Source organism: Triticum aestivum, chromosome 1D, assembly GCF_018294505.1.
Source record: "Triticum aestivum cultivar Chinese Spring chromosome 1D, IWGSC CS RefSeq v2.1, whole genome shotgun sequence".
NCBI classification, from domain to species: Eukaryota; Viridiplantae; Streptophyta; class Magnoliopsida; order Poales; family Poaceae; genus Triticum; species Triticum aestivum.
The window spans coordinates 494,402,434-494,427,606 of NC_057796.1; the positions used below are offsets into that span (position 1 = coordinate 494,402,434).

General features: G+C 43.0%; 1 protein-coding gene and 1 long non-coding RNA gene across 3 annotated transcripts; one reads left to right on the forward strand and one right to left on the reverse strand.

Annotated features, from left to right (window-relative positions):
- Positions 1-4,896: 4,896 nt before the first annotated feature.
- Positions 4,897-14,907, reverse strand: LOC123183403 (uncharacterized). Of its 2 annotated transcripts, XM_044596212.1 has the most exons (3): positions 14,735-14,907; positions 13,219-13,421; positions 4,897-13,137 (listed from the first exon to the last, which is right to left on the reverse strand). In XM_044596212.1, exon 3 carries the CDS (start codon positions 10,446-10,448, stop codon positions 8,979-8,981), a length of 1,470 nt encoding a protein of 489 aa, XP_044452147.1. In that variant the 5' UTR covers positions 10,449-13,137; positions 13,219-13,421; positions 14,735-14,907; the 3' UTR covers positions 4,897-8,978. The 2 variants fall into 2 exon arrangements, with proteins under 2 accessions (XP_044452147.1, XP_044452145.1); XM_044596210.1 differs by lacking the exon at positions 14,735-14,907 and having other exon boundaries at positions 13,219-14,340.
- A 3,367-nt stretch (positions 14,908-18,274) lies between these two features.
- On the forward strand, positions 18,275-20,669 carry LOC123179574 (uncharacterized). The gene is made up of 3 exons (XR_006490473.1): positions 18,275-18,416; positions 20,371-20,465; positions 20,550-20,669. It is a non-coding gene; the product is annotated as an uncharacterized lncRNA (long non-coding RNA).
- The last annotated feature ends 4,504 nt before the right edge of the window (positions 20,670-25,173 follow it).

Here is a 25,173-nt window from a genome sequence, read left to right on the forward strand (position 1 = left end):
GCATGCACTCCTTACATAATCTCACTATGTTATATTCCTATGCATGTCAGTTATTGTACACAATGGAACTGAACATGTAGAGCAAAAGAGACGAGCCTTGCGTGGCAATAAAATTTCATGCAGACGTCGCTCCATGGTGGGCGCAGAGGCAGCCCCCCTCCACCCATTTCGGATCGTAATCAAGAGGAAGATAACTGTTTTCAGGGGGATTCAGAAGCAGAAGACCACTCCTATTTACCCCATGAGGTCTTCGCTCTAACTTGGCATGTTGATGTTGGTAATATCATGCATATGGTGCCTTGCATTGCTTACTGTATACATCAAAGATGTCATCTGCTTAGTTTAGACATGCTTTGTGTCAATGTCATCTGTTTAGTTTCTTTATCGTATATGTGAATCATGCAATGCCATTTTGTTTAGCCAGGCATCATATATGTGAATTTTGCAATGTCACCCTGGTTAGCCAGCCATCTTATATGTGAATTATATCATGACATCATTTTTTATTACATGTTAAATTGTCAACAATTTTAGTACATTCAATTACTCTTCCTGTGCATCAACAATTTGGTACGGTCATGGAAAAATCTGGAGTGGAAACAAGGTCTTCAGAGCAGACAATGATATCTGACGAAGCGCATGTCTTGTTGGTTACAGATAGCTCCTCAGAGGAGGATTCAGAGACAGATGACCAGTCCTATTCCCCCCCCCCCCCGAGGTGCATGCTCTAACTTGGCAGGGTTATGTTGCTCATATCGTGGGTATGGTATCTTGCATTGCTATGTCATTTGCTTAGTTTAGACATGCTTTGTGTGAATGCCACCTGTTTAGTGTCTAATTACCATATATGTGAATTATGCAATGTCATCTTGTTGCAAGACATTATATATGTGAATTATGCAATGCTATCTTGTTGCAAGGCATTATATATGTGAATTATGCAATGCCATGCTGTTTAGCCAAGCGTCATATATGTGAATTATATCATGTCGTCCTTTTTTTTGTATTTCTCATTGCTTTTGTCGACAATGTTTGTATATCCAACTGCTTTTCCTGTGCATTAGCCATTTGAATTGGTGATGGAGAAATCTGGAGTGAAAACAAGGTCTTCAGAGCAGACAATGCTACCTGCTGAAGCAGATATCTTGCTGGTTACAGATAGCTCTTCAGAGGAGGATTCAGAGGCAGATGACCAGTCCTATTATCCCCCTGAAGTGTATGCTCAAACTTGGCAGGGTTATATTACTCATATCATGCATATGTTGTATTGCAATGCTTAGTTTTTACATCATATACACGATATTGAATGCCATCTCCTTAGTTGACACATCATATATGTGATTGCCCTCTGCTCACTTCCTTAGTATATAAATCATATATTTGAATTATATCATGACATGATGTTTACATAGACAGCATGTATCTGAATTATGGCATGCCAACCCATTTTCTAAAGACATAATATAGTTATATCATCTCATCCTGTTTACATAGTCATCATATTTTGAATTATGTCATTCTATCCGTGAATTATATCATGCCATCATGTTTCCATCGACGGCATGTTTGTGATTTATGGCATGCCAACCACTTTAATAGACACATCGTATAGTTATATCATGTCATCCTATTTACATGGTCATCATATTTTGAAGTATGGCATTATATCTTGTTTAGTTAGCCATCATACATGTGAAATTGTTTCATGCTATCCTGTTTAATTAGCCATCATATATGTGAAATTATGTCCTGCTATTCTGTTTGGTTAGACAACATAAATGTGAATTATTTCATGCCCTGTTTTCTTCCCTACTATCCATTGTACCTGTCTATCTTACAATGTCTGTACATTCAATTACTTTTCTTGTTTATCATCCATTTCAATTGGAGGGGTGATGGCAATATCTGTGGGAGTAAAAACACGGTCTTTAGAAAAGATCGTGCTACCTGTCGGTGGAGATAGAACCACGGTTGTACTTGCCCAAGAACCATCCCCGCCACACATAACTCAGACTCACGCAGATTGTATCCCTACCCAGTTGGACAGAGAACCAGCTACACCCCTTCTAACCCCAACCCCAGCAGATAGTAACCCGGTTCCCGTTGACACAGCACTGTCTCCACCACAAAGCACCCAAACACGAGCAGTTAGTAAGGCAACTACAGTGCCCAAAGCACGAGGACCACCACTCTGAACTCCAAGTCAACGCTTAAAGCAGAAGAATTGTTCTCAGGTCAGGTTCCATAGCTATGGTTCATACTACTTTGCTCTTGCATCACTCTATTTACTCATACCAACTAATTTCAAATTTGAAGGATGCAATTGAAACTCCAATGGCGCAACAGGTATGTTTTAAACTTGTTTCTTTAACGTGTTTGCTGTTGTAACTTGCTCTATGTTGATTTCAGTTTCAATTGAATAAACAGTTATGTTCTCATGCCATGCACATTACAAGTGTTGTTATTACTGTGTAGTTTCCCACACTTATATTTTGTCTATGCTGCTTTGTCTCAAATAGATATGATTCGAACTGTATCTATATTGATTTGGCAACATAAACTAGAATGATATAGACCATACAGTGACCATACTACATAGATATATGTTTGTTTCATGTTGTTATCCTGTCCACCTTACTACTGAACTGGTTTACCAAAATGAGTTTCATATACTACATTATAAACCTGTGATGTGTTTGTTTGTTTCTCTTTTAGAACGCGGATAAAATATTGGAGAAGAGTACCCCGTTATGCAATGGTAAAGGAAGTAATGCAGATAAGGTTCAAGATAGTGAGACATCCCTGTTGGTCTCCAAGAAAGCTGATAAAAACTATATTGAAGACACTGAGACAACCCCAAAGTCCTGTCTTGATGTAGTGTTAGAGTTACTGGCTACTACTGCTGGCACCAGCTCTTCGAACTCGCTGCCTGAATCAGTTCGGCTTCTTGAGTCTCAACTTCAAGTCGAAAGACATCGATCAGATGTTATGCGACAGGAAGCCGAATGACTGAGGAAGTCCCTGGAGAATTCAGATGCATACTTTCTGGTGCAACAGCAAGTGCTGGAGGATTTAAGCGCCAAACAAGAGAAAGTTAATAAGCTTGCTAAGCATCTTGCCAGCATTATGGGTACCCAGGATATTGTTTCTTGAGCTCTTCTGAAGTGGTTTCAGTTCTGGACTTTTTTTGTTGCGACGTTTATATGATGCTTTGTTCCCTATATTTGCACTGGTGGCGAACTTTGATGTCCAGTGGATGTAATATGTGTAATAGCCGTGATAGCCTAGCGTAAGTTGCTTGCTTATTTATTTCTTTATTGTCTTGTTTATTTGTTTTCTTGTAGTCAGTGCAGTTCTTTTTCCGCGGTTTGCTAGTGGCCGCAATAACCTACTTTTTAAAACTAGGCCACAATAACCATGGGCTACATATTTACTGTAGTTAACATGGGCCTCCTACGGGCCGTAGAAAAAATGCGCCTTCTAAGGGCCGTAGAAAAAATGCGCCTTCTAAGGGCCATAGAAACAATGGGCCTTCTGCGGCGTAGAAACAATGGGCCTTCTACGGGCCATAGACACAATGGGCATGGGCCTTCTACGGGTCGTATCATCAATGGGCCTTCTACGGGCCGTACGATCGGTTGGCCAAACATGGGCCAATAATAGACCACATTATGGTCGTAAATGGGCTAGAGTTGAAATCGTCCGTTCATGGGCCGACCATAACGGGCCGTCGTTAATCGACCGTATTTGATGATGCTATGAAAACGGCCCAACGTATTAATGGCCCATAAACGGGCCGACTGTAACCACGGGCTGAATTTGGCCAAGCAGAAAATGACAGTAATGGGCCGTAAGTAAACGAATGCTGGAAATGAGCCCAAGAATAAATGGGCCCTGAGAAGGCCGAAAGGTAACATGGGCTGGAAACGGCCCAACGGAATAATGGGCCGTTAATGGGTATAAAGTGATACAATGTTCATTACGGGCCAGTTTCACCACATGCCGTTAATGGGTATAAAGTGATACACTGTTCATTACGGGCCAGTTTTACCACGGGCCGTTAATGGGCCGAAAGTTACTAAGGGCCTCATATGGGTTGAAAGACGTCATGGGCCATACATGGGCCGGAAGTTAAAACGGGCTGGAATTATATTGGACGGCCCAGATGATGCTACTGGGCCTAATTCGGATAGGCCGTAAACGGGCCCTGGGTTAGCGGGCTGTAAATGGGCTATATGCGAACATGCTATAAACAGGCTTGCCGTGGGCCGGCCCGACACCTTTTGACCAAGTCAAACGGGACAGCCTTTTCACAGGAATGGGCCTCTGTTGGGCCGTGCCACGTGTCGACGTTTCATAGGCGCTTTGGGTCCAATGAGTGGATGACATCTGTCCCAACGGTGAGCCGACACGTGTTTCCTCCAGCCAATGATGATTTTACACGTGGAAAATCCCCATTGGTCGGGGCTGTTAACGGGTTATCGGATCCAAAACCGGACCCGATAGCTTAACGGCGTTCCGTTACGGTGGATGTCACGTGTCGGTCACCCTTGACGAAAGCACTTCTGTGACGCGCGATTTATCGTCATGGAAGTGGACACTTCCGTGATGATAAATTTGGTAATGTCATGAAACACTTCTACGACAGCACAGGTATGACTATCTTGATTCTGTCATAAAATCGTCATGGATGTACATGCATGACAAAAAACGTGACCTACTGTGACAAACACGTATCATCACAGAAGTGTATTTTTTTTGTAGTGTGATGTGATCCCGTTACTCAAATGACAACTCATGTCTATGACTAGGAAACTTAACCATCTTTGATTCAACGAGCTAGTCAAGTAAAGGCATACTAGTGACACTTTGTTTTGTCTATGTATCCACACATGTATCAAGTTTCCGGTTAATACAATTCTAGCATGAATAATAAACATTTATCATGATATAAGGAAATATAAATAGCAACTTTATTATTGCCTCTAGGACATATTTCCTTCAAGGTGATGACAGGAGCTCAGGACGCGGTCTCGGCTCTCACTACCCAGTTATCAGCCATGTCTGATATCCTGAAATCCTTTGGATCACAAGGGGCAACTACTTCCACTCCACCAGTGCAAACTGCAGTACCAGAAACAGAGCAAGCCCTCAAGACTACAGCAGCAACGGATAGGTCTCATCCTCCGGTTCGACCACTTACAGAGGAACTTAGGAAGAGAATGCAGACAGAACAGGAGAAAACCAGAGTGTTAGGAACACAAGTGCCACACAATTTACCACCAATCAACACCAGTAGGCGCCAAGCACCTCCAGGTTTTCGTCAGGCATCATACCAGGACATCACCTCGGGTGGGTAATGCCACCCCAATGGCACCTATCAGAACACCACACACCCCAGCATTCCACAACTTTCAACCACCTGCAGTTAGAACTCAATGGGAAGACTATTACAGAGGATATGAAGAGGAAATGAGAATCCAGTTTCTCAAATCCATCACAAAAGGGCCTCGGATGGACTTTCCCAAGTTTGATGGTGAAAACCCATGAGGATGGATCAGACAGTGTGAAAAATTCTTCCAAATGGCAGGTGCACCATTAGAATACAGAGTAAATCTTGCACAATTGTATGTCACTGGACCAGCTGATGTGTGGCTTCGCAGATCAGGACTACTCAAGAAGAAACTCACTTGGTCACAATTCAGTGAAGAATTACTGCATAGATTCTCTCCTTCCAGTTCTTATGACTTGACCGAGCGCTTCCATTCTCTCAAACAACACCAGTTATCTGTAACAGAGTACACTCAGCAATTTGAGGAACAAGATGACAATGAGCAACCTTAGACAGATGAGCAATGCATGACAATCTCAGCTCAGGCTATGCAATCTGACAATGTGAATAATATCTCTATCCTTTGTGGTCTCGTTCCTTTGTCCCCACCACCACTTTTACTGTTGGCAGCACAAAGTTTCAGCAACAATTCAGAGTACTAGACCTTCCAGGGCATGATATTGTACTAGGAAGTGACTGGATGGCTAAACACAGCCCAGTTGCATTCCACTACAATCCTAGAGAAATCACTGTTATGAAGAACAAAGGAACTCCTGTTACTATACTAGCATGTGACACTTTATCATCTGCCACAGACATTGATGCATCTGAAATTGACAAGTTACTGTCCAAGGAAGCTCCTGGTTATATACTGCAGCTTATCAGAGATACAACACTCAAAGTCCCTGAAAAACAATTTGTGCCACCTGAAGTGGAAGAAGTTCTACAACAATTTCCTGCTGTCTAGAGTGCATGGATACGGATATGTGTATTAGTATCGGGTCGATACGGATACGTAAATTCACCATTTTGGATAAGCGCCAATACCGGGATATGTTTTACTATTTTTAATCTCACCAAAATAATGTGCTGGTAGGTTGAAATCCATAGGACAGGATCAGAGGAGCAATACTGTAAGATGGCTCCACAATGGTGCCCTTAGGTCGATAGGTTGAGCAGGAGGAGAGGATCCGAGGAGATGAGATCATGAGAGGAGAACAGAGAAGAGGAAGTGAGATTACCTACGGCTGGCGGTTGAACGGCTCGGTACAAATACCTCGGGAGGTTGTGCCGACCTCATCCGTTGAGCTGCCATCGGGGATCAAGCTCGATGACCTAGCTGGGCTGCCGCGTGAAAGGATGGAGCATAGTTTACCTCTTAACAGGGCTGGGCCGTATCCAAACGCACCTGCCGAGTATCCATGAAGCGTCGACATTGTTTTAAATCGTTTATTCCCTGATACTCAGGGGGTACGTATCCCACCTAACACTAGACCATACAGAGTATCTCACATGCAAAGAAATGAATTGGAGAGACAAGTAGACAAGATGCTCAGAGACAAGATCATAACAGCAAGTGAAAGTCCTAACTCCTCTCCTGCAATCCTAGTCATGAAGAAAGATGGAACCTGGAGATTATGTATTGACCACAGGAAACTCAATGCTGCCACTATCAAAAAAGAATTTCCTATTCCAGTGATTGAAGATTTACTGGATGAATTACATGGAGCCACTTATTCCTCCAAATTAGATCTCAGATCTGGCTATCATCAGGTTAGGATGGATGAAAATGAAATTCCAAAAACAGCTTTTAGGACTTACTTTGGCCATTATGAGTTTCTGGTGATGCCCTTTGGACTTGCTAATGCCCCTGGCACCTTTCAAGCCCTCATGAATAGCATATTTGGCCTTTATCTCAGAAAATTTGTGTTAGTCTTCTTCGATGACATTCACAAATCCCTATCTGAACATGTGACACACTTGCAAATAGTGATGCAGTTACTCCAAGAACACCAGTTGTTCGCTAAGCTCTCCAAGAGTGTCTTTGCTGTCAAACAAGTGGATTATGTAGGTCATGTTATTACTGGAGAGGGCGTATCTACAGATCCTTCCAAAGTAGCTGATGTAGCTAATTGGCCTGCCCCCACAACAACACAGCTCAGAGGATTCTTGGGAATGTGTGGATATTACATAAGGTTAGTGAGAAATTTTGGGTCAATTGCAAGATCTCTCCATGATGCTCTCAAGAAGGACAACTTCTGTTGGACACAATCTCAAGCAAAGGCCTTCCAGGAACTTAAACAAGCTCTTGTAACTGCTCCAGTACTAGCTCTTCCAAACTTTATTGAACCCTTTGTTTGGAAACAGATGCTTCAGGAGTAGGATTAGGGGCAATCATGATGCAGAATGGGAAACCTTTGGCCTACTACAGCTCAGCACTATGCCCTAGGAATGCTGCTCTTTCAACCTATGAGAAAGAGGCATTGGCTATCATTGCTGCATTAAAGAGGTGGAGGCATTATTTTCTGGGAAATGATCTCATCATAAGAACAGATCATCAGAGTCTGCAATTCATGACAGACTAGAAATTAACAACTGGCATCCAACACAAACTGATGCTGAAGCTCCTGGAATTAACTTCGCACTGCAATACAAGAAGGGCAAAGAGAATATTATTGCAGATGCCCTTTCTAGAAAAAGCCCTCTTATGGCCATGTCAATGGTAACTCCACAGCGGATATCTGAAGTGGAGCAGTCATACAGCAATGGTCCTGCTTGCAAATCTATCCTAGAAAAACTGCTCTTATCTCCAAACCACTCTATGCATCAGAACACTCTGCATTCAGGGATAATCAGACATAAGGGCAGAATTTATGTTGGCAATGATAATGCTGTAAGAGCCAGACTCCTCACTGCTTTGCATGCCTCCGCACTTGGGGGCCACTCAGGGATGAAAGCCACCTATCGCAGGGTCAAGGGCATATTTTACTGGCCTGGTCTTAAGCAAGATGTTGACAAATTTGTGGCAGAATGTCCAACCTGTCAAAAGAACAAGGGAGAAAACTGCTCTTATCCTGGTTATCTAGATCCCCTGGAATTACCTGATATGGTTTGGACCCACCTGAGCATGGACTTTGTCAAGGGCCTTCCAAAATCAAATGGCAAGGATGTTATATTTGTAGTGGTCGACAGATTATCCAAATTTGCCCACTTTTTTTTTGAGGGAACTATGGCAGGCAAGGCCAGCCTGAACTCATTTTATTGATTTGGTTTTACATAGTATTTACAGAGAGGCGAGAGAGAGGGGGGGGGGGGGGGGGGGTTAAGGAGAAAAATAAAAGCTAGGGACTAAGCTACATCCAGACGGGACAACATAATCCCCCAGTCGACCAGAATTTGTTTCCGGGTCTCATTAGCACATCTGTTTGACCAAAAGAATATTTCTTAAGCAGCACGACGGAGAACAGTTCCCAAGGATTCCACCTCATTCCGGAAAATTTTGGCGTTTCTTCTTTTCTGGATACTCCAGTGGATAGCCAAGATGACAGTGTTGCGTGCCTTGCATGTAAGCTGTGGATTTCGCAGGTCGTGTATAGTCTCGCAATCAGCAGGATCAAAGTTTAGGGAGTCGACGACCGTCCAGACCTCAGAGGCCGTTGGGCAGTGTAGCAGCATGTGGAAGTTGATTCAGTTTCCGAGCAGAACGGGCAGGCGTCAGAGTCTGACAGGCTTCTTCGGAGTTGACGCTCGTTGGTGAACAAACGCCCTTTGTGTGCGAGCCAGAGAAACAACCTGCATCGATTAGTCGCATAGTTCTTCCCCAGATGAAGTCTGCGAACAGATCCTCTGGCCGAGAGTCAAAAGCCGCTTCATATGCAAAAGCAACAGTGAGGGGTTTGTCGTTAATCCTGCATAAACGCGAATCTGGCACCTGCGGCATTAAGATAACAGTGGCTAATAGAGATCGCAAGGATTGAAGTTCGGAGTTAGCAGCGTTGGATAAACGTGGCTGTAGCGAGAGACGTAGGTCCACATCAGCTAGCACGAACGCAACTGAGACATTCTGTTTGGTGGTGTGTGAGAAGAGATTTGGAAAGTGGAAGGCTAGAGGAACAGCGCCGATCCAGAGATCCAGCCAGAAGGCAGTAGAGATGCTGTTGCCAATGTTGACATGGGTGATTGAGCGAAAAAAGGGAAGGCCGGAAGTTAGATCTTTCCAGACGTTCGTGTGTAGCCTATGGGTGTCCCCAATGTAGTGCCCACCGGCCCAGCCGTAGGTGTTAGCAAGCCACGTCTCCCAGGTGGCGTTGCCTGGGCAGTGGATTTTACTTAGCGATTTGAGGAGGAGGCAAATATTATGGGTGCGTAGGCAACGGAAACCGAGACCGCCTTTGCAAATCGGAGCACAAACCTCATCCCAAGCAACCTTACACTGTCCCCCATTGACAGTGTCGTCACCTGCCCAAAAGAAAGCGCGGCAACGTTTGTCGATCTCTAGAATAGTGCCGGCAGGAAGAAGCATAGCGCTCATGGCGTAGGTGGGAAGGGCACGAATAACAGACTTGACGAGGACCGCCCTACCTGCAGCAGAGAGAAGGTGTCCTCGCCAACCAGCCAACCGTTTGTCTACCTTGGCGATCATAGGGTGGAAATCTAGCAGCCGTAATTTATGCGTAGATAGAGGGAGGCCGAGATAATTTTGAGGGAAAGAAGCTACTGTGCAACCTAGAGATGATGCCATAAGCGTAGCAGAGTGAGGGTCTACATGGATCGGGGCGAACGTGCTTTTTTCAAAGTTGATCGTAAGCCCAGTAGCCAAAGAGAAATTATGTAAAATAAGTTTAAGGTGGGCTAGATGGTCGGGGTCGGCCTTGATGATAATGAGAGTGTCGTCGGCATACTGAAGCATCGGGCAGGGGGCGTTTGTGATGATTGGATGTTGCAGAAGACCTTGGTTGGAGGCATAAAGAATCATACGTTGCAGGATGTTGGCAACAATAATAAATAGGTAAGGAGATATAGAATCGCCTTGCCTAAGACCATTTTTGCATTGGATCCAATTCCCGGGGACACCGTCGAGCAGGATGGCCGATTGACTGGAGTTATTTAACATCATAATCCAATGAATCCAAGTGTCTGGGAAACCTTTTGCCTTTAGGATCTTGCACAGACAGTTCCAGGAGACTGAGTCGAAGGCTTTCTTAAAGTCTAATTTTAGAACTATAGCCGGACAATTCCGCTTGTGGCAAACTTGGACAATATCCGCGGCAAGGATGAAATTTTCCACAATGTTACGTCCTTTAATGAACCCAGATTGGTCGGGGTGGACGAGGTTGGTTGAACTCTATTAGTTAGGCATTTGGAGCAGAGTTTTACGGAGCAGTTCTAAAGAGAGATCGGCCTAAGGTGATCTGGTTCAGAAGATCCTGGTTTTTTTAGGAATGAGAACGATAAAGGACTTGTTAATGCGTGTAAGGTCGGTGGTGCATGAGTGAAAAGAAAATAAAAGATGCATCAGATCGTTTTTAACAAGGTCCCAGTTTGCTTTGTAAAAAGCCGGCCCAAAGCCATTTGGGCCTGGACTTGTGTTGTCGTTCATGGAGAGCAAAGCCTTCTTGAGCTCATCTAGGGTGAAAGGCACGCATAGAGCGTTGGACTGAGACGAATTGAGACGAGACGATGAAACCAACTCATCAAGATTGGGGGGCATGTTACAGGCGGTTGGAGAGCCGATTATTTTTTTGAAGTACTCACGCAGAGCCTGATGCTTGCCAGAGTGAGAGGAAACATCGACGCCATTTACGGTGATGGCCTTAATCTGGTTTTTACGTGGCACAAAGGTGGAAATACTCTGAGTTCTCATCTCCGAGGGCACAGTCCTTAATTTTGGCACGTTGGCGCCAGTAAGTCGCGGAGAGAGCATTGTGTCGATGCAGCGAGAGAGCCACTTGGGTGCGCAAGGAGCGTTCGAGGGTGGACGGAGTGCACGATTCTTCTATCTTGTCGAGAAAGGTGATGACAGTTTTACAGTTTTTTTGGTGATCACCAGAGGAGACCTAGCCTTCTTAGCCCAAGTCTTGGCTGCGGCCCGCACCCGTTTTAGTTTTAGGCATAGAGAGGCCAAGTTCTGAGAGGAAGGAACACTGTTCCAATTTTGCGTGATAAGATTTTTGAAAGCCTGGAAACGCAGGAGACCATTTTTGAAACGAAAAATGGAAGGTTTAGGAGTTTTGGAGGAAGCAGCGAGGACTAACGGAACGTGATCTGACGTCGTTCAGCAAGAGGATGTGAGGGAAGAGTCTGGTAGTAGGAAGCTCCAGTCGGTGTTAACGAAAGCCCTATCTAAACGAACGAGTATAGGAGGGGTCTGTTGGTTGGACCAGGTATATAACCTGTCATGCAGGGGAAGCTCCTGAAGCTTAATTTGGTTAAGCACAAAGGAGAAGAAATTAGCCTCAGAGTGGTCAAAGTTATCATTGGATCGATCAGATGGCCTGAGAGTGAAGTTAAAGTCACCGATAAGCGCCCATGGGCCGGAGACAGATTGACCTAGCTGAAGTAATTCATTGGCAAAGGCTTGCTTGTCCGAGGTAGCACAAGGGCCATAAATATTCGAGATTGAGAAGGTGCCCACTTCATACCTTTGTCTCACCCATTCACAGTTCAGACTATTGCTCAGGCCTTTTTTTTGTGAGTAAGTATTACGGTCCCCTTCCGAGTAATTGCCAAAGTGGGACGTGTCGCGTACAAACTGCTGCTACCTGATTCTACTAGCATCCACCCGGTGTTTCACGTCAGTCAACTCAAGAAGCATATCGGACCTCGGGCCATTCCTTGTGCTGATCTTCCGCTCGTTCGCTCTGATGGTATGATCCAAACTGAACCTGTTCTGGTGTTAGACACTCGTCAGGTAGTTCGCAACAATCTCTCCATCGTCCAGTGGCTTGTGCAATGGGCAAATTTGCCGCCGGATGAAGCTTCCTGGGAAGATGCAGCGTTTATCAAGAAAACCTTTCCAGCCTTCTTCAAGCAAACTATCGACAAGTGGTGGGTACTACCACACCTGCAGATTCAGTCCCAAGTTGTCGACCGTCTTCAGATAACGGGCGGCCAAGATTCAAGACATTCTGGGGGTCCAACGGCTCACGATGCTCGCCTGATCACCAGAACGTTATGTACTTTTACTGCCTCGTTTCAATTGCCGGACTGTACCTTTTCACCGTGGCCAGCTGAGCATACAAGCCAGCTACCCCTCTCTGTAATGGCATCGATCATCTCTGAGAATTATCTCTACCAAGCACAATTATACCTTTACAGCAATACAAACCCTAGACGGGGCTCCTACTTCCCCCTTTTACTTGTGAGATATGCGTGATTTAGCTAGTTCGTCCCTCTCGATCTCCTCATGAGTGTGACAATAACTGCACATTGAAATATTTGCCAGATGTAGTTGTGGGCACAAACTGGTAGTTAATTTAGACATTTTTTTTATCAGTTTCATTCAGGTACAAGACAAGATTCAGTTTAGGGATTTTTGTTTTTTTTGTTTTTGCATGCAGATAATAACGAGTCTGTACACTTTGTGTAACCTTCTGTACATTAGCAGAACATATTCTAAGCATAAAAAGGTGACTTCGATGCATCCTGACAATAGCATGCCATGATGAAAGAAAAAGTAAAAAGAGGAAGTAGCAGAATTAAGAAAATTCATACCGGCAATTTTAGGGCCATAATTAGTTCTGACAAGTCTTGCTTATTTAGTTGGAAATGAAGATTCTTGGGTGTGCTTATCCGTTTTTCCACCCCTTCAGAACAAAATTGCATCAGAACAATCTAACATGCATATCTGCAGCAGAATGTATATTAAGTAATGATGATCATGATACCTAATTTTCGTTGTGTGCCATACTGCCATCCAGTGGTTGAAGAGCAAGACTCGAAGTAGAACACTTTTTAGGCAACATACCATCGTGTTTATTGTCAGGTGAACCTTTTGAAGATTGATTTTGATTTCGCCAACCTATTTACGCTTCCTTCTGGTCAGCACGGACTTTGGCTGGTTCTTCTATGTTCTGCAAGACTTTATGGCCTGATTCTGGAGGTTCAGATATATAGCTCCAACACAAACGATCCTCAAAAAAGTCAGCACTGAATGAATCCGACTCGAGTTCGTGAGTCAAAGTCGTGGCAAGAGAGCGAGTTCGACTATCCACACATTTTCCCTCTAGTAAAGTTAACCAGAAATTAGATGGATCTCCATCTAATTCACACATTTCCTCTTTTTCACCTATTACAGTAATCTTTCTGACTAAAATTTCCAGCTGATATTAGCTTCTGATATGCATGTACAGTCGATTTTGGTGCTGCCTACAACATTCGTCGTTTATTTTGTCAAGAGCTCTGAAATTACTTTATACATAAGCTTTTACTTGCACAGTTGTCATGCTTAAGCTCATCAAGTCTACTAGTCTAGTGAAGAGATATTAATATAAGATGCACCCAACTGATCAAGGAATGGCTTATGCTATGTGTTATATCCTTGAAGTAGTTATCACTTATCAATAAGCATGCCCTGTTTTGCAAGCACAGACCACTTCTCCTCCATTGTGAAAGGAGTGTGTAAGCAAAAAATGCTTGGATACTTAAGTTGTGACTCTATTTTGATTCTTTGAAAGCCTTTTGATCATTTAGTGGGTTCCAGTCACTATTACATATAATAATGGCATCGACAAATGACAGTTCAATACTTGGGAGTCATGCACTTGTCATCTAAAGACAGCAGATGAGCCCTTGAAGGTGAGCAATGTATGGATTGTATGTATAAAGGACGCAAGATCAAGCCCTCGGAAATTCGATTGAATATATTATACCATGCGTGTAATGGAAGTAAACCCAGTAATGCTACATGAACCATTATTAGCTTCTGCACTTTCCATGTCTTTTTGTTTCTGCCCAGTGATCGACTATCAGATGAAGAGCAACCATCCCATATTGCCTGTAGTTATCATACACAGATGGTTCCAAACTAGAAGCTTGTTAACTAGATAGGCAACATTTGTCTATTGATTTTTTTTATATTGATAAGGACGGTCGCCACTTTTAACATTTGCAGGGACAACTAAGGATAATAACTTTATGGTGGTCTGCCGGTGAAAATACTTAAATTCCTGCAAGGAAACACCTACTAAACTGAAAATAGCATTTTTAATGAATCCAAGAATGGTATGCAATCTCATATTTTTTTTCTATTGCATGAGGATGAAGAAGTTCAAAACCATGCCATGAAGGAATGCAAGTATCAGTTTCATCAGGAGCTAGCAACGACAAAGGTAGCATGCAACAGATTAAAAAAGAAGGGGACATACAATAGCAGGAAAAAAGCATATAGTATCAGTTAAATACCTTCTCGCTGATCACGACTGTACTATAGTAGTCCCGGTCGTGATCTAGCAATCCATTTTCCTTGAGAAACTTTACAACGTAGTACCGGGGTCTGATCCTGCCCTCCAAGCTGTACATGAGCATTGCTGGACGAAAAGCAATGTATGCCGGTTCCAACCCGACCTTGGAGATGAGGCACTCGGACCTGCGCTGCAGCGATTCTTTAGTCTTCAGCAGCACCGCTGGAGCCTTAGAAACAGCAATTCCCACCTCGGCATCCGACCACTGAAACATTTTCTTCAAGTCCTCCACTTTGGCGGTGATTTTCTCCTGGCTGAGGAATGCAACAGCTTGTAGCGCTTGCCCGAACATTCCCGATCCACGGGTCCTTCGGCGCACGCCACTATCGCCCGGATGCACTCCGGGTTATTGCCGAGCAGCCATGGCACACGGATGCACAGCCGGACAATATCGCAAGCACCTAGCCCGCACTCCCGCAGGAAGGCGACGTTGGGCTTGATGACCCGGTCGAGGTCGCATCCGAGGAGATTGGGGCTGTGCTTGAGCACCCGGAGGAGGCTCTCGTAGGAGCCGAAGAGGAAGAGGAAGTAGGCCAGCCTCGAGGCGACGGATCTGCCGCGGAAGAACTCGCCGGCGAGCGAGACGAGCCGCGCGATCTCGGGGCGCGAGAGGCCGAGGCCGGCGAGCCCGACGGCGACGGGGGGCAGGGTCCTCTCCACGCCGGCGCAGAGGAACCTGGGATCCTTGGCAACGAGCGCTGCGACGTCGGCGGTGGAGAGGCCGAGGCCGGCGAGGAAGGAGCGGACGGCGTCGGGATTGGCTGGCGACTTGAGGTGGGAGAGCTTCGTGGAGGCCTTGAGCGCCTGCGCCCGGGAGAGGCCGCAGGTGGAGACGAGGTAGTCCTCCACGGCGAAGCTAGGGCCTGCGGAAGCGGCGGGCGCGGCGGCGGAGATGAGGCGGTGGAGTGGGGAGATGGAGGCAGAGGTAGAAGGGAGCAGCTGGTTGAGGATGCACTTGTGGAGGCGGAGCAATAGCATGGTGTGCTGGTGTTGGCGGCGGCGCGGCGGCGGTGGCGGTGGCGCCGGCGCCGGCGGCGAGGGAGAGCGAGCTGTGAGGATCTGCGTGGTCTGGACTGGTCTGCGGTGGCCCCACTCATCAGTGTCTCCAACATATGAAAATGGCCTGGGCTGGAGCGACTCGCATTGAACTAAAACCACGACGGTAATTTAAAACGGAAGGAGTAAAAAATAACGGTTTTGCTATTTAACAGTCGATTGTTTTTCAATTCGCTGTAATTCGAATTTGTGGCCGTCTGATCTTGCGCTTAGATTTGCGCTGAGAGTTGTTGTTTCAGTCGCGGGTTTCTTTTGTCGGGTGCTGTTTTCTTTTATCGGGCTGGGTTTTATTTTGGGTCCGCCCGTTACCATCTCCCCCGTGCGTGTCATTTCCTTTTCCTTTTCTCCCTTTTGAATTTTTCCCCATTTCATTTGGGTCGAAAGGGCAGAGGGGCAGATGGGGGAGCGTTAGGAGGAGGCGCTCGAGCGGCGGAGGAGTCGAAGCGATTCCGTCGGGTTCATGGCGTTTCCGAGATCCCTCTCTGCCGGAGCCTGATTTTCCTCTTCGATTCCCTACTTCCCTGGTTATCTTCTTGTCTCTCTCCCTTCCCGCGGGCGACTTGCCATGGTTGTGGTTCTGTAGCTTCCACATCTAGGTGTTCGTGTGTTTGTCTTGTAGAGCTTGTTGTTGTTTCAACATTTAGCTGTTGGTTCTGCTTCGTGGTTCGTGTATTTACTGTGGATTCCAGGTGCTTGCGTCAGTTAGTATTTGTGTGTTCGCCCCTGGCTTTGTGATTGCGTTGTTACATTTTAGATGTTCTCGTTTTGATCCTCTCGTTGTAGCCGTTGTTTGGTTGCTCATTTATGAATATTTTGCTTGATATGTTGGTCCTCTGGTAGGGTGAGGGTTTGTGGTTTTTCAGGTGATAGGCATGTCTCTGTGTTGAGTGTTGGTTGAGCCCTCTGGCTCGTCCCCTGCCGTTGCAGTTTCAACCATCTGACAGGGTCAGGTTTTAGGTAGACGTGCATTTTTAGGGTTGGTTTTCTTTTTTTGTATGAGTTTTTTCAGAGTTTGCAGTGTTGTTTTCCTGGTAGTTCGTGGGTTTTTTCTCCATAATCCCGTCCGTTCTAGCACTGCAACTAGGTCTGCTATTGTGTCAACTTTTTTTCTATATGTTTTCCTAGAATTCCAGTGGATTTTAGCTCTGAATTGCACTGTAATAAGTATTTCCATGTAATGTGGTCCCCCAGTTTTGCACTGTATTGTAATTCCCGTCTGATTGTTTGCTGCAATTCTTGTGCTTTTGGTCTGTAATCCCCCAGTTTAGACCTACGTTTGCACTGTAATTGTGTAGTTTTGCTTTGTAATTCATGCGCTTTTTTACTGTAGTAGCTTACTCTGTAATTTTCATCAGTTTTGCAATGTACTCTGCAACAACCATGGCAATCACAGTGTACTTTGCATTGTAATTTCAATGAAAGTAGTCTGTAAGTAATTACACTGTAATTTTCCTCTATGTACACTTTAATGTCCATGGTAATTTCACTGTAATTTCCCTCAATACACACCGTAATATTCATGGTAATTACACTGTATTTCCTTCAATGTACACTGTAATTTCCATATAGTACTTACACTGTAATTTCCCTCGATGTACACTGTAATTTCTGTATAGTTTTTACACTGTAATTTCCCTCAATGTACACTCTAATATGCTTGGTATTTTCACTTAGATTTTTGCCAGTGTAATTTCCCTAAAGTAAACTGTATAATTGCTCTGTAATTACTATGTAATTCATGTGATTTTTGCACTGTAATCTCCCATTTCTGATTTTCACTGTAATTCATGTGCTTTCTTGGCTGTATGCCTTTGATTACTCTGTAATTTGTGTCAGGTTTACACTGTAATTTCTTCTGTTCTTGAGTGTAATTTCCATTAGTCTACACTGTAAGTGGTGTCTCCTGGTTGTGTTATGCGCTAGGGTTGTGTAGTAGCTGGGATCTGTGGAGGGGAGGGGTAGTACAAGGTGAGATCTGGGCCTTTTCATGGGTTGCAAGTTCAAGGTCAGCTGTTTGCTGCTTTTCCTCTTCTTTTAGTTGTCAGGTGCTTTTGTGATCCAGGTTATGTGCTTGGGGGCGGGGCGGGGAGGGGCGGTCCTTTTAAGCCGCCTCATTGAGTGTCTGTTTGTGTTTCTGTTTTGATTAGTTGAGAACCGGGTCACAATTTTAGCTCGACCCATTTTTTCGAAAATACAACGGATTTGCTATTATACAGCTGAGTGTTTTGCACTTCACTGTCATTCAAATCGTTGTCCGTCCGTTCTTGCGTGGAGATTCACGCTGGTTTTGTTTTTATTTGGGCTTGTTTCCGGGTCCGTTTTTTTCCGAGCGTGGTTTTCTCTCTGCCCGTTACCGCCGCCCCGGCCCCGCTGGTTTTTGTCTTGTTTGAATTGGGGAGAGCGTGTATTTTCCTCTTTCCCCATTCTGGAAGCTCTGTTTCGATAAGGCCGAGGGCGAGCTCGAGTGGCGCAGCAGAGGAGGCGATTCTTCATCCATGGCGTTTTCGAGATCTTCCACCGCTCGATCTTGATTTCGGTCCCCTTTCTCTTAGATCCCCGGTGTCGCGGTTGGTTGTTCCTCTCTCTCTCGCTCTCTCCTATGTGCTTTTTGGTTGCGTTTGGTTCCAGATCTAGGTGAGTTCATGTTGCCCTCTCGCCGCTCCCCTGATGTAGTTGTAGATGCGTGATTTGTTGTCTCCCCGCTAGAGATGGAGATGCGTGATTTTGTTGTCCCCCGCGCCCCTGATGTACAGTTGTAGATGTTGTGGTTGTTTGCCTTGTCTCCTGTCCGCGGTTTGTCGAAGTTGGGGGATTATGTAGATGTACTCTGTAGGTGCGCAATTCCGCGGCTTTGTGTCCTGCTCTCTTATGTTTGTGATGCTTCTTGCTCATGTTTAGTTCCATTTTGTAGTCCCTGGATTTGCCTCCTGTTTTGTTGTTGTGAGATGCAGTTGTTTAGTTTCCTTTTGTGCCATGTTTTTTTATCCTAGGTGTTTGTGTGATGTTGACTACAAGCAGACATGTAATTTGAAGTTTAATTTAAGTGTAATTTGTCCTAGTACATTCAGTGTATTTTACTCAATATTTCGAATGTAATTTGTCTGATGATGTCCCAGCCCCTTCATGTTTAGCTCTTTCCAGTGTACTCACAGTGTTATTTTGAATGTAATAACAGTGTAATCCCAGTATTTCAATGTAATTTGTCCCAGCCTTACAGTGTAGTTTATCCATTATCTTTTCCAGTGTGGTGTTGAGTGAATTTTACTGTGTTATTTGAATGTATTTACAGTGTAATTTATCTCAGTATTACAGTGCAATTTGTCCTAGAATTACAGCGTATTTCACCTAATATTCCGGTGTGTCATAGTGTAATTTGAATGTAGTTGCAGTGTAATTTATTCCAAGTTTACAGTGCAATTTGTACCAGACTTCAGTGTTTTTTACCTAACTTTTCCAGTGTGTCATAGTGTAATTACAGTGTAATTTATCCCAACTTTACAGTATAATTTGTCTCAGACTTTACAGTGTAATTTACCTAATTTTTCCATTGTGAATTGCCATAGTGTAATTACAGTGGATTTAAAGTGTTATTTGAATGTAGTTACAGTGTAATTTATCTCAGTATTACAGTGCAATTTGTCCTAGACTTACAGTGTATTTCATCTAATATTTTTTCAGTGTGTCATAGTGTAATTACAGTGGATTTATGTAGTTGCAATGTAATTTATCCCCAGTTTACAGTGCAATTTGTACCAGACTTACAGTGTATTTTTAGCTAATTTTTCCACTGTGTCACAGTGTAATTTATCCCAACTTTACAGTGCAAATTTTGTCCCAAACTTACAGTGTAATTTGAATGTAGTTACAGTGTAATTTATCCCAACTTTACAGTGTACTTTACCCAATAATTTCATTTGTGATTTTTGTCATAGGATTTGAGTGGATTCTTACAGTGTAATTTAGCCCAGTTTGCATAGTAATTTTATCTAGATTTTCAGTTCCCTTTGTATTAGAGTGTAAGCTTATGTATTAATGTGTACTTTTAGTAGGTTTTTCGGTGGTAAATCATGTGTGCTTAATCATGTATTTGGCAGTATTTTTCATGTGCTCACACCGTAGTTCATGTGTTTGCCCTGTTTTCATTACACTGTAATATTCATGTGATTTCCAGTGTAATTCCAATTCTTAGTCACTGTATTTTTAGATATGTTACGATGTAATCTACCCCCAGAGTTGTACTGCAATTCCCATGAATTTCCTATATTTTTTCATTTTTTATTTGCTCTTCTTCTTGTTATTCATATGTAAGTAGTAGGGTTTTCAGGGTGTTCAGCCGTATTTGTGTAGTTTATGCGTAAGTTTTGTATTTTACTAAGAAATTTGTAGTAATCCGAGTAAATATTTTGAGTGGTTGAAATGTTATTTTTAGTTTTGTTGCTTGTGTATTTCAACGTTTTATTTGCTTATTGGTTCTATCATATGTGTTTTGATATGTGTTTCACTTTTACTATTGTTTTGTAGAGGCAGAAACGATCTAGTGATTTCCCTTCTTGTGCCACTTTCACTAGATATTCTGAGAAGTTCTTCTCTGGTGTTGTTGATGGAATGTGTCCTAGGTATCAGGGTGTTATCCAGACATATGGCATGGGCTGTCTTAAATTTCCCATAATTACAATTGATGTTGATCTATCTCTTTGTAGATGAAGAGAAATTCCTCCTGATTTGTTCATGTGAGAGGTGAAGAGAAGATGGTGAGCAGTTGGGACTGTTACTGACCTATGGAATCATGTTGCTGAATCCCCTCTGATGTTTTTCCTTCTTGCTCCACGTCAGGTACATCCTCCTCTCCCAAGCCCTTTTGATTTATGTTTGCTCTCCCTCCCCCCTCGCCCATGGCCGCCTCCATCTTGCCCCTTCTTCTTCTTCCCTTCTGATTTGCTCTTTTGTGCTGTTAGGTGTGATCTGTCGAGTGGTTTGTGGGAAGGGTTTGGCCCTTTTCATGTGTTGCAAGTTGCGCACGTGTTGTGTGGTCATGGAGATCAAGAGGGGTTGGCCCCTGATTTTTCTGAGTGGTTAGTTGTCCAGCGAACCGGGTCAGATGTTTTCCCCGACCCGTTTCGGTGTCTCTTGTGTGTTGTTGGCTGATTATGTGGTCATACAGGTGTCATCTATTCATTTGTCAGGAAATTTGAATGTTGTCGAATTGAAAAACAGTCAAATGTCAAATAGACAGTCCCAAAAATAATTCAGCTTTTCCCTTTTGCAAGCAAAGCACTCATAGTAAAATGTCAAACGTTACTAAGAAAGTAAAATGTCAAGCTTTCTAAAAAATAAGGAAAATGTCAAACTTCCTCAAAAAGTAAAGTAAAATGCCAAACTGTTCCAAAAAACAGTAAAATGTCAAACCAAGGCAGAGCGATAAAGAACGAGAGAAGAATTTGGGATGGACCCAACAAAACAAGGACACTTTTTGTATTTAGTAGTTCAACTGTGAAGATACGTAAGATTGTTTCTTGAACAGAATAGCACTAGAATTTCGTAATATGTTATGAGATTAATTTCTCAAATTTGAATTTGTTCATCGGCTTCCAAACTTCTTTGGGATCAAAAGAATAAATAATAGTACGATTCCTTAAACACAAGGAGAGGTCATATGGTGGTTAAAATGGGCGAGGGTTCTGAAAACCGAGCCAAGGTCCTTGGTAACCGGATGGTTTCATATGATTTTCCAAACATTGAACACTAATAATACAGAGGAGGTGGATATATACAATTTAACCATCAATATTGAAGGATCATGAGCAACAATGTTGTATGATATAACAAATATTGGAACTTTCAGCTTCACTACAGCTCAAAAGAAGACTAGCAATGCTTTCTAGTCTACGTAACTCAAAGGCATTAGAGAATAGAACCATATATTAAATAAGATGTCTTCAAAACAATTGTCAGCTTTGGTTGCAATGCCATAAAATGTTATGAAAGAGAAGTGCAACTCCACCAAGAGTAAATATTCTTGGCCTTGATATTTTTTGGCTCTCCAGCAAGATTGTCTAGGATGAGAAGCAGATCCGACTCGTCAACAGATATTGGTGTAACCTGTCAACGCATTGTTTTCTATGCATGGGAATTTCTAAATGCGGGAACCTATAGGAGAAATTAATTTGACCAAACCACTATTACCATCATGTTATGATGCCTATTTGCATACTATAGTATGATCGACTGCATTGTGATTAAAATGGACCAGAAGCAGCTAGCAAACTCATGTTTTTCCCATGGATATTTATCGTTCTGCTAACTACAATTGTAGCTTTGCACTTCAAAATCAGGTTGTTGTATCCACATTGTGTATCATGATCTTCACTTCTATGACCTCCTGGGCATTTACTAGCTAGTATCCAGGCTCGTTCGCATACCAAGTCACGGGTTGGGGCCGAGCACGCGCGATTCATGCACTTAATTCCACGTGAAGTGGGGAGCACACAGAGTTGCCGCCATGTGTGAGCTGTGGCACCTTACCGTCAGTCGTCCGGTGGCAAGAGCATCGCCGATGAGGAGTTGATGGTTGTTCTCCTTGACTTTTGGTTAAGTTGGACTGTTGGTCCATCAAGACTTGGTTGAGGGAATATGGGACGTCGTTAGTTGACTGAACTGAACCTCGGGTTGACATCTCTAATTAAGTGAACGAACACTATCTTCGGTTCAATGTTTCATACAAAGAGCGCGACAATGCCGTCATCTCGAGGCACAACTCGTCCTTGTAGAAATTACTCAGTTATTGTCAAATTGACGAGCAACTGGGCGGAGAGTGTCCGATCGATAGAGCAAAGTCCTCCAATCATAGGAGGAAATGAATCCATGGAAGCCAGAGATGGAGTAGCAGAGCACGGGAGAGGAGAGCAGGGCCATGAGTCGCCCGGATCGGCCACCCACACCACACGTCTACATCACCACAACAAGCATGTGTCTAAAAAGGACATTGTTGAGCTTGAGCACCTGAATGCGATGAAGAACGTCATCAAACAGAATGCGAGGGGAAAGATTGCAGATGTATGGAAGCTGAACTGGTTGGTGATGTTTGACTGCAACTAGCTTCATCTTGCTACTTGATTTGTCCATCGTGATATGTAGGATCATCATGAACTTGCAAAGCAGAGCACGGGCGAATGATGGATTTGAAGAATGTCGTGGTGATGATGAACACTCGCCATTAGGGCAGCCATAATGTTGGTTGCAAGGAGGGCATAAGCAAAAAGCGGCTGTATGTTAGCTTTATATATCGTGGAGGTTGATCTTAAGGGAATCTTTTTAAGGGTAGCCCAGAAGCTTAGGTATCTCCAATGTGGACGTAAGGTTGGTCTTAAGGCTTCTAAAGCCTACACTGAAGAGTGGGTCTTAAGCATAGTTTTAAAAAGCGCCCTATCTCGAGACTATAACGGCGCTTTACCGTTTGGAGGGGCATCCCACTAAGCTATTTAGTTCCATTTCGCGTGCTGTAGCACCGGTTTATCACGCTAGCAATTTGACTGTTATTTTCCATAGCCCAGTATTTTAGAACTTTGGTCATAAGCTTAAAAACGTCAGACCAGGCCTTGGCACAAAGACTAGCCCATCCCTCTCCTCAGTCCACATGCATGATTGCACAAAATATTCAAAAATTTGAATAATAGCCCATGAATTTGGAAAAAGATCATGAATTTTAATAAACTCACTAGTTTGAAAAATCATGAATTTTAAAATCTTCACACATTTAGAAAATTCAAGAATTTGAAAAAATTTCAAGAATTTCGAAAGCTTTCAAGAGTTTGATTTTTTTCATAAATTCAAAAAAGTCATATATTTGAAAAGAAATTAAAAAGTAAAGAGGAACAAAAATAAAAATAAAAATAAATAGGAAAAACAAATGGAAAAAGTAAAAAAATTATAAAAATCCAATTAAAGCCAGGTAAAACAAGATGAAAAAGAGCCAAAAAGGGAAAAATGGTCCGAATAACATTCTGAACGTTCCGATGCAAAGGCCGCAGCGTTGCGACTCTTTTATTGGCCGGCCCATTGCCCAGGTACACACTCGTCCTGTTCCCGACAGATCCTATTTGACGCTTGTTAGCGTCAAAATGTCGTGCCTTCACTCCGGTTGGACCGGTCAACGTACGGGATCCACGCGTTTCCTGTCGGGTTTTTCTATTCAGTGGTTTTTTGCTACGGGTTTTCTCAATGGTTGTCCATTTTCACCGGTTTTGTTCTGCTTTTGTTCTTTTGGTTCCTCTTTTTTCGTTTTTTATTTATCATTTATTTTCTTTGTTTTTCCTTCTTTTTTTGTGTGTTATATAAATAGTTCACTGTATATTACAAAAAATGTTAATTGTATATTAAGAAAATGTTCACTGTGTATTAGAAAAAAGTTCACCATGTATTATAAAAATGTCCATCGTGTATTACAAAAATGTTCATCATACACGCAACCAAATGTTCACCATATAAAGAAAATGTTCAACGTATTTGGAAAAGTGTTCATTTGTGTACCTAAATATGTTCAGCGTATATCACAAAATGTGTATTTATAAATTCTTCAGTGTATATCACAAAATTGTTCAATGAAAAAAAATGATTTTTTTTATCCGCCGCTGCATTTTGTTCTTAAATACTCGTGTGGCATGTTACTGACTAGCATTTCAGCAGCTCAACATGTAAATAACGTATACTCTCTATCGTGAGGTAGCGAGTTCAATTCCTTGATCGTGATTTTTTTGGGATATTAATAGCGGCACGCCATGACGCCACCAAATGGACCGGTCCATTCATATCGTGCACCCTACGCGAAAGATCGTCGGTTTAATGCTCGTGAGCGTCAGCTAGGAGCTCTCCCTATTACCCGACCTACGAGATGAATAGAGAGGAAACGCACAGCCCCAATTCGCCCGCTCTTGCCCTGTGCCGGCCCATATTCAGGACGTGGCTCCTTTGTTTAATTTTGTTTCTTTCATTTTCGGTTATTTTCTTCTTTAAATATAGTTCACGATTTCTAAAATATTCTGAATTTCAAAAAATATTCCAGTAGACAAAAACAATTTTCACAAATTGACAACCTTCTTGGATTTCAAAAACAAATTGTGAACTTGAATATATTTCATCCAAATTTCAAAAACATTCGAGAATTTGGAAAATGCTCCTGTATTTTAAAATGATTCATTAATTTGGAGAACTGTTGTCGGATTTCAATATTTGTTTGTGGATTTGAAAACATGTTAAAAATTTTAAAAAAAAATTATCACAATTGCAAAAATTGTTCAATTTTGAAAAATGCCTCCGAATCAAAAAAAT